At 35.8% G+C, this 10,364-nt stretch overlaps 1 protein-coding gene across 2 annotated transcripts in view; it reads left to right on the top strand.

The window, feature by feature from the left end:
• Nucleotides 1–10,364, top strand: part of tiparp (TCDD-inducible poly(ADP-ribose) polymerase) — a 78,200-nt gene that overhangs the window by 1,842 nt on the left and 65,994 nt on the right. For both annotated transcript variants that reach the window (XM_061925889.1, XM_061925890.1), the window contains exon 2: nt 7,828–8,802. In XM_061925889.1, the coding sequence (XP_061781873.1) occupies nt 7,844–8,802 (959 nt within the window). In that variant the 5' untranslated portion in view covers nt 7,828–7,843. The remainder of the gene's footprint in view (nt 1–7,827; nt 8,803–10,364) is intronic.

The following is a 10,364-nucleotide window of genomic DNA, read 5'->3' as shown; positions in this document are numbered from 1 at the left end:
TCTCAATTTTTTTAAATCTCATGATAGCTCATTTATCCTGTAATTTTGATTTATTAATCTAGTATTTATGACTATTTACATAATAAATTTGACATTTTTCCTCACAATTAGGGCTGCAACAACAAATCGATTCTAAAAATAGTTGGCGATTAATTTAGTCATCGATTCGTTGGATCTATGCTATGCGCATGCGCCGAGGCTACTTTTTATTATTTTATTTTTTATAAACCCTTATTTATAAACTGCAACATTTACAAACAGATGAGAAACAATAATCAAAATAAGTATGGTGCCAGTATGCTGGTTTTTCCAATAAAATACTGGAAAGGATAGAAATGTAGTTTGTTTCTTTTATCCGATTTTTAATCGATTAATCGAAGTAACAATCGACAGATTAATCGATAATCAAATTAGTTGCAGCCCTACTCACAATGTTGACTTTCATACCTCATATCTTTCTTTTCCTCATACTTTCGGCATTTTATCCCACAATTATAACTTTTTACTTCATAATTATCACTTTCCATCTCATATTTTTGACTTTTTATTGCATCATTTAGATTTTTCAAGGAAAGGAAAGCGAGACGGAGAGTCGATTAATCATCGGAGGAAACTTCACCTTTCGATTTTTTATCATCATAATTTGAACTTTTTTTCTCACAATTTGGAATTTCTAATCTCATAATGACTATTTATCTTGAAACCTCCACTTTATTTATGCCACCATTATGACTTTTTATTGCATAATTTAGATTTTACTATCTCAATTGTGACTTTTTTCATCTTATGATGGCTACTTATCTGCTCATTTTGACTTTTTATCCCACAATTAAAACTTTTCATGTCATAATTGGCTTTCCATATCATATTTTTGACTTTTTATCTCAATTTTGACTTTTTTAAATCTCATGATAGCTCATTTATCCTGTAATTTTGATGTATTAATCTAGTATTTATGACTATTTACATAATAAATTTGACATTTTTCCTCGCAATTAGGGCTGCAACAACAAATCGATTCTAAAAATAGTTGGCGATTAATTTAGTCATCGATTCGTTGGATCTATGCTATGCGCATGCGGCGAGGCTACTTTTTATTATTTTATTTTTTATAAACCCTTATTTATAAACTGCAACATTTACAAACAGATGAGAAACAATAATCAAAATAAGTATGGTGCCAGTATGCTGTTTTTTTCCAATAAAATACTGGAAAGGATAGAAATGTAGTTTGTTTCTTCTATCCGATTATTAATCGATTAATCGAAGTAACAATCGACAGATTAATCGATTATCAAATTAGTTGTAGCCCTACTCACAATGTTGAATTTCATACCTCATGTCTTTCTTTTCCTCATACTTTCGGCATTTTATCCCACAATTATAACTTTTTACTTCATAATTATCACTTTCAATCTCACATTTTTGACTTTTTATTGCATCATTTAGATTTTTCAAGGAAAGGAAAGCGAGACGGAGAGTCGATTAATCATCGAAGGAAACTTCAACCTTTCGATTTTTTATCTCATAATTTGAACTTTTTTTTCTCACAATTTGGAATTTCTAATCTCATAATGAATATTTATCTTGAAACCTCCACTTTATTTATGCCACCATTATGACTTTTTATTGCATAATTTAGATTTTACTATCTCAATTGTGACTTTTTTCATCTTGTGATGGCTACTTATCTGCTCATTTTGACTTTTTATATCATCATTTTTGACTTTCTTTTCTCATACCTTTTATAATTATGACTTTCTATCTCATATTTAAGACTTATCTCATCATTTTGACTTTTTATCCCACAATTAAAACTTTTCATGTCATAATTGGCTTTCCATATCATATTTTTGACTTTTTATCTCATAATTAAATAGTTTTTATCTCAATTTTGACTTTTTTTAAATCTCACGATAGCTAATTTATCCTGTAATTTTGATTTATTAATCTAGTATTTATGACTATTTACATAATAAATTTGACATTTTTCCTCACAATTAGGGCTGCAACAACAAATCGATTCTAAAAATAGTTGGCGATTAATTTAGTCATCGATTCGTTGGATCTATGCTATGCGCATGCGGCGAGGCTACTTTTTATTATTTTATTTTTTATAAACCCTTATTTATAAACTGCAACATTTACAAACAGATGAGAAACAATAATCAAAATAAGTATGGTGCCAGTATGCTGTTTTTTTCCAATAAAATACTGGAAAGGATAGAAATGTAGTTTGTTTCTTCTATCCGATTATTAATCGATTAATCGAAGTAACAATCGACAGATTAATCGATTATCAAATTAGTTGTAGCCCTACTCACAATGTTGAATTTCATACCTCATGTCTTTCTTTTCCTCATACTTTCGGCATTTTATCCCACAATTATAACTTTTTACTTCATAATTATCACTTTCAATCTCACATTTTTGACTTTTTATTGCATCATTTAGATTTTTCAAGGAAAGGAAAGCGAGACGGAGAGTCGATTAATCATCGAAGGAAACTTCAACCTTTCGATTTTTTATCTCATAATTTGAACTTTTTTTTCTCACAATTTGGAATTTCTAATCTCATAATGAATATTTATCTTGAAACCTCCACTTTATTTATGCCACCATTATGACTTTTTATTGCATAATTTAGATTTTACTATCTCAATTGTGACTTTTTTCATCTTGTGATGGCTACTTATCTGCTCATTTTGACTTTTTATATCATCATTTTTGACTTTCTTTTCTCATACCTTTTATAATTATGACTTTCTATCTCATATTTAAGACTTATCTCATCATTTTGACTTTTTATCCCACAATTAAAACTTTTCATGTCATAATTGGCTTTCCATATCATATTTTTGACTTTTTATCTCATAATTAAATAGTTTTTATCTCAATTTTGACTTTTTTTAAATCTCACGATAGCTAATTTATCCTGTAATTTTGATTTATTAATCTAGTATTTATGACTATTTACATAATAAATTTGACATTTTTCCTCACAATTAGGGCTGCAACAACAAATCGATTCTAAAAATAGTTGGCGATTAATTTAGTCATCGATTCGTTGGATCTATGCTATGCGCATGCGGCGAGGCTACTTTTTATTATTTTATTTTTTATAAACCCTTATTTATAAACTGCAACATGTACAAACAGATGAGAAACAATAATCAAATTAAGTATGGTGCCAGTATGCTGTTTTTTCCAATAAAATACTGGAAAGGATAGAAATGTAGTTTGTTTCTTTTATCCGATTATTAATCGATTAATCGAAGTAATAATCGACAGATTAATCGATTATCAAATTAGTTGTTAGTTGCAGCCCGACTCACAACGTTGAATTTCATACCTCATGTCTTTCTTTTCCTCATACTTTTGGCATTTTATCCCACAATTATAACTTTTTACTTCATAATTATCACTTTCCATCTCATATTTTTGACTTTTTATTGCATCATTTAGATTTTTCAAGGAAAGGAAAGCGAGACGAAAAGTCGATTAATCATCGGAGGAAACTTCACCTTTCGATTTTTTATCTCATAATTTGAACTTTTTTTTTTCCTCACAATTTGGAATTTCTAATCTCATAATGACTATTTATCTTGAAACCTCCACTTTATTTATGCCACCATTATGACTTTTTATTGCATAATTTAGATTTTACTATCTCAATTGTGACTTTTTTCATCTTATAATGGCTACTTATCTGGTCATTTTGACTTTTTATACCATCATTTTGACTTTTTTTTCCTCATACCTTATAATTATGAAATTTTTAAGACTTATTTCATAATTTTGACTTTTTATCCCACTATTAAAAACTTTTCATGTCATAATTGGCTTTCCATATCATATTTTTGACTTTATCTCATAATTAAATAGTTTTTATCTCAATTTTGAGTTTTTTTTAAATCTCATGATAGCTCATTTATCCTGTAATTTTGATTTATTAATCTAGTATTTATGACTATTTACATAATAAATTTGACATTTTTCCTCACAATTAGGGCTGCAACAACAAATCGATTCTAAAAATAGTTGGCGATTAATTTAGTCATCGATTCGTTCGATCTATGCTATGCGTCTGCGCCGAGGCTACTTTTTATTATTTTATTTTTTATAAACCCTTATTTATAAACTGCAACATTTACAAACAGATGAGAAACAGTAATCAAAATAAGTATGGTGCCAGTATGCTGTTTTTTCCAATAAAATACTGGAAAGGATAGAAATGTAGTTTGTTTCTTTTATCCGATTATTAATCGAAGTAATAATCGACAGATTAATCGATTATCAAATTAGTTGTTAGTTGCAGCCCGACTCACAATGTTGAATTTCATACCTCATATCTTTCTTTTCCTCATACTTTCGGCATTTTATCCAACAATTATAACTTTTTACTTCATAATTATCACTTCAATTATCAACATACCAGGTCTGGTGATGTGAAGCAGGTGCATGCACGAGAGGAGTTCAGGACACAATAACCGGCAAGACCAAGCTGTCAGTGACGAGCCTAAATACTGGCGGGCTAATTGCGAGCAGGTGTGCCTCAAGGTCCGCCCCTCGCCGAGGACGAATCACTAAATACACAGGTGCAGACAAAGGAGAAGGCAGGAAAACACTAAAACACAAAACAATTTGGACTTTCTTTTCTCATAATTTCGATTTTTTTTTTTAGCCCACAATTATAACTTTTTATGTCATAATCATGACTTTACATGTCATATTTGCGACTTTTTATCTCATAATTTGAAATGTTTTCTCACAATTTGGAATTTCTAATTTCATAATTTGTAACTTGGATTTTTTTTTAATCCCACCATTATGATTGTTTACTTTATAATAATGACTTTCTATCTCATAATTGTGATTTTTTTTAATCTCAATTAAAAAATAAAAATAAAAATATCAAAATGGTTAATTATCTTGTCACTTTGACCTTTAATCGCATAATTCCGATTTTTTTTTATATCATAAAGACTTTTTTCTCACCACTTTAAATTTCTTATCTAATAATTTTGACTTTCTTTTCTCATAATTTCGATTTTTTTTTAGCCCACAATTATAACTTTTTACCTCATAATCATGACTTTCCATCTCATATTTTCGATTTTTAAAAATGTATAATCTCATGATTATTTTTCTTGTAACTTCGACTTTTTTTTATCCCACAATTATGAATGTTTATCTTATAATTATGATTTTCTAACTCACATTGAAGACCCCCCAACACACAATTATGACTTATTATCTCATAATTGCTTTAATTTAGTCATCGATTCGTTGGATCTATGCTATGCGCATGAGCCGAGGCTACTTTTTATTATTTTATTTTTTATAAACCCTTATTTATAAACTGCAACATTTACAAACAGATGAGAAACAATAATCAAAATAAGTATGGTGCCAGTATGCTGTTTTCCCCCCAATAAAATACTGGAAAGGATAGAAGTGTAGTTTGTTTCTTTTATCCGATTATTAATCGATTAATCGAAGTAACAATCGACAGATTAATCGATTATGAAATTAGTTGTTAGTTGCAGCCCGACTCACAATGTTGAATTTCATACCTCATATCTTTCTTTTCCTCATACTTTCGGCATTTTATCCCACAATTATAACTTTTTTACTTCATAATTATCACTTTCCATCTCATATTTTTGACTTTTTATTGCATCATTTAGATTTTTCAAGGAAAGGAAAGCGAGACGGAAAGTCGATTAATCATCGGAGGAAACTTCAACCTTTCGATTTTTTATCTCATAATTTGAACTTTTTTTTCTCCGAATTTGGAATTTCTAATCTCATAATGACTATCTTGAAACCTCCACTTTATTTATGCCACCATTATGACTTTTTATTGCATAATTTAGATTTTACTATCTCAATTGTGACTTTTTTCATCTTATGATGGCTACTTATCTGCTCATTTTGACTTTTTATCCCACAATTTAAACTTTTCATGTCATAATTGGCTTTCCATATCATATTTTTGACTTTTTATCTCAATTTTGACTTTTTTAAATCTCATGATAGCTCATTTATCCTGTAATTTTGATTTATTAATCTAGTATTTATGACTATTTACATAATAAATTTGACATTTTTCCTCACAATTAGGGCTGCAACAACAAATCGATTCTAAAAATAGTTGGCGATTAATTTAGTCATCGATTCGTTGGATCTATGCTATGCGCATGAGCCGAGGCTACTTTTTATTATTTTATTTTTTATAAACCCTTATTTATAAACTGCAACATGTACAAACAGATGAGAAACAATAATCAAAATAAGTATGGTGCCAGTATGCTGTTTTTTTCAATAAAATACTGGAAAGGATAGAAATGTAGTTGGTTTCTTCTATCCGATTATTAATCGATTAATCGAAGTAACAATCGACAGATTAATCGATTATCACAATGTTGAATTTCATACCTCATATCTTTCTTTTCCTCATACTTTCGACATTTTATCCCACAATTATAACTTTTTACTTCAAAATTATCACTTTCCATCTCATATTTTTGACTTTTTATTGCATCATTTAGATTTTTCAAGGAAAGGAAAGCGAGACGAAAAGTCGATTAATCGTAGGAGGAAACTTCACCTTTTTGTTGTGCTGCTGACTTTTTAGCATTCATACACTTTTCCCCCTCACAATTATGACTTTTTATTGAATACCGTATTTTCCGCACCATAAGGCGCCCTGGGTTATAAGCCGTGCCTTCAATGAACGGCATATTTCAAAACTTTGTCCACCTATAAGCCGCCCCGTGTTGTAAGCCGCATCTAACTGCGCTAAAGGAATGTCAAAAAAACAGTCAGATAGGTCAGTCAAACTTTAATAATATATTAAAACCAGCGTGATGTGGGCGCGCATGGAGTCGTATATCAACATGGACGAAGCTGCGTGAAAAAAGCCACCCGGCCTCTTCACGTAAACTTAAACTTACCTTAACCACTCGCTCATCTTTTCTTCATCCATCCCTTCGAGTTAGCTTTTATGATGACGCCGGCTGGAAAGGTCTCTTTTGGCAAGGTCTTCCTTTTGAATACTAAAACTAAACTAAACTAAATATCACCATGGGTGGAAGTTTCTGGCCATTAGCATGGCAAGCTAGAACCACAGTGAAGGATGACTTCTCATTCCCTGTGGTGCGAATATTCACCGTACGTGCTCCCGTTGTATCCACAGTGCGGTTCACAGGAATATCAGTTGCTGTGAAATAGGAATCCGTGTGCGGATGGAGCGATTGCGTCTTTTCATGAACCGGATCCCTGTCGCTTAGTAGGAGCCATTTTGTGGTCTTTACAGATGTAAACACACAAAGGAAATGAAACGTACGGTAATATCCGCGCGCTTTTTCTTCTTCTACGCGGGCAGGTGGTTGCTTACAGTAGAAGAAGAAGCGCTTCCTGTTCTATGGGGGCGGGTGCTTTACCTTGGCGGTTGCTTGCGTAGAAGAAGAAGCGCTTCCTGTTCTACCGGGAAAAAAGATGGCGGCTGTTTACCGTAGTTAGGAGACCGAAACTTTATGAAAATGAATCTTAATATTAATCCATATATAAAGCGCACCGGGTTATAAGGCGCACTGTCAGCTTTTGAGAAAATTTGTGGTTTTTAGGTGCGCCTTATAGTGCGGAAAATACGGTACATTTGACTTTATTTCTCACCTTTTCAAATGTCTTATGTCATAATGTGGACTTCGATATCTCATACTGACTTTATAATATAATGACAAAAAGATAGGTTTTAAATGATTAATCGCACAGGTGTTGCCTACCTTGACTACTTTTGTTTTGTCTGCTTTCCCTCCCCAGGACCGTCGCGGACAACATGGCTAAAACTCTGCACCTCCTGCAGAAGTCGGCAGACGGCGTGCCGAGCGGTCTCTCCTTGGACGTGAGCCTGGACGTGGAGGCGGGGGATGGCTTCCCGGAGCGCTCGCTCGTCGGACTGTCGGACAAAATCCCTCTGGTGAAACCTCACTTCAAGAAGAAGCCGAGGAAATTAGACGCCGCGTGCCTTCACCGCGCCTTGGAGGAGCCCATGCTGACCTCCCTGCTGGGCAGCGACATGGCGGGGGACGGCGTCTTCGTGCCGCGGAGCCAGGCCGGACGCACCCCGGGGAACCTGTGCGCGGCGGCCGCGGCCAAACAGAGCCGCTTAAGCTTGAAAGACTCGCCGCCCGCCGGCGAGGCCGCTGCGCCGGTGGCCGCCGTCTTGATGGCCGCCGGCGGCGACGTGGAGATGGCGGATACTACTGCGGAGCTGGAGGAGGCGGAGCGGCGCGGCGAGCGACCCAAGGCGGGCCTCATAACTTCAGGGAGCCCGGCGGCGATAACCGCCAGCAGGGACGTCCCTGCTCCGGCTGCACCGCAGGGTTCTCACCAGGAGGGAGCCATCAAAGGCAGCGACCCCCAGCCCCCTCCTCTAAAAGACTGCTCCGGCCTCCAGGACCCCCACCCCCTACTCCTGCAAGCCCCCCAGCCCGACAAAGGAGAGCTTTTTCAGGATAAAAGTGAAGAAGCGTCCCTGGACCTGGTCTTCGAGCTGCTCACCCAGCTGCAGTACCACACCCACCAGGCGGACTCGGTGGACATTTGCGTGAACTTCCTCCAAGGACAATGTGTGTACGGCAGCGACTGCGCCTACCACCACACCGTCCTGCCCTACCACTGGCAGATCCACAGGAGCGACGCTCAGACGTGGCAAAGCGTGGCCGACGAGTCCCAGGAGCAGCTGGAGAGGTTGTACTGCAACCCGGACAACGACAAAGTCAGGCTGAAGTATCAGTGAGTACCACCCTTTGTTGTTGTTGTTCGCCTGCTCTCTGCGGTCCGTGCTCGTCCACACTGTTGACGTTGTGCACGTTTTGTAATGTCGCAGCCTGGAACTAAAGAGTTTGCTCAATATTAACATAGTTTGCTTTATAACTTCAAACAGATTTCCCTGGAACCATGAGCATGTACCGATACCGACATTATTCTGATGTGTCAGCACAAATATTAGACATACTTTTATTACGTTGTCGTGTGGAATGGCAGCGGAGGTCGATCAAGTGAAATTAATCTCAGAACAATGAAAAACCACTAACCTTATGCTGTCTTTAAGTTGAAGTAATGATGACACCCAGTCACAATAATTTATGTAATTCATATATGTGTATATATATATATATATGTGTATATATATCACCCCAGGTGGGTTGATTGGCTACACTAAATTGGCCTGAGTGTGTGAATGTTGTCTGTCTTATCTGTGTTGGCCCTGCGATGAGGTGGCGATATGTCCAGGGCAGTGACGTGCAGTCACTATAGGCAGGTGAGGCGGGGCCTCACCAGTCATCATGGAAAGAAAAAAAATGTATTAAATTGTTATATGTATCCAGTGATTATACTATAAAGTTATTTTCCATGTAACTTCACCAGTTTTAGATCATTTTTATTAAAAAATCGCAGAATTTTCACATTTGCTGTTCAAATACTGAGAAGAGACGGTGCGGTGATCAGCAGCCAGTTGAGGCACGTCACTCAGTGCCTCAACATTAGATTAGATTAGATTAGATTTATTGGTCCCCTTGGGGAAATTCATTGTCACTGCCGTACATTTAAACACTAGACATTACACATCACGCAAAAAACAACAACAAAAAGACATCATACATGACTAACACACATTTACAGGCTTGTCAGACAGGTCGGCCGGGCCTGCTGTTAAGGGTGGCTATAGCTGCAGGGATCAGGCTTTTCCTGAGGCGGGCCCTCCGGAATTTGATAGTTCTGTACCTGCGCCCTGATGGTAGTGGGATGATGTATTGGTGTAGTGGGTGAGTGATATCCTGGACTATTGTTTTTGCCAGTTGGGTGATGGACTCGGCTAACTGCTGGCCTGCTGTGCAGTGAGACTGTATTGCTATATGAATTATATTATACATTTCCATAGTTTAGTTAGCTGAGGTATATAATGTACAGTGTATTTTGTCAACAACTGTGTGTGTGTAAAGTATTTTTTGTGCTGAGCGATCATAAAACGGCTGCAAAAGACGCACTGGCTGAGGCTCCAGTAATCCCGCCTCCTGCCGTAGAATTGTTGTATCAACTAAAGCCCACACTTAAACTTTCCACGTGCAAGATTGAATCTATTTAAAAAAGTTATTTCATAAGAAGCCAAGAAGTGCAAAAACAATAATGTTCGTGTTGGAGGAGTTGTGAATGACTGCAGGGCCACAACATTAGGTACACCTGCAGACTGCAGGTGTACCTAATTCACAACTCCTCCAACACGAACATTATTGTTTTTGCACTTTTTGGCTTCTTATTAAATAACTTTTGTAACCTATTTTCATGGGCTTTCC

Source organism: Nerophis lumbriciformis, linkage group LG30 (genome assembly GCF_033978685.3).
Source record: "Nerophis lumbriciformis linkage group LG30, RoL_Nlum_v2.1, whole genome shotgun sequence".
In the NCBI taxonomy this organism is placed as follows: Eukaryota; Metazoa; Chordata; class Actinopteri; order Syngnathiformes; family Syngnathidae; genus Nerophis; species Nerophis lumbriciformis.
The sequence above is the reverse complement of the archived record's forward strand: the minus strand, read 5'-3'. Positions and strand labels throughout refer to the sequence as shown.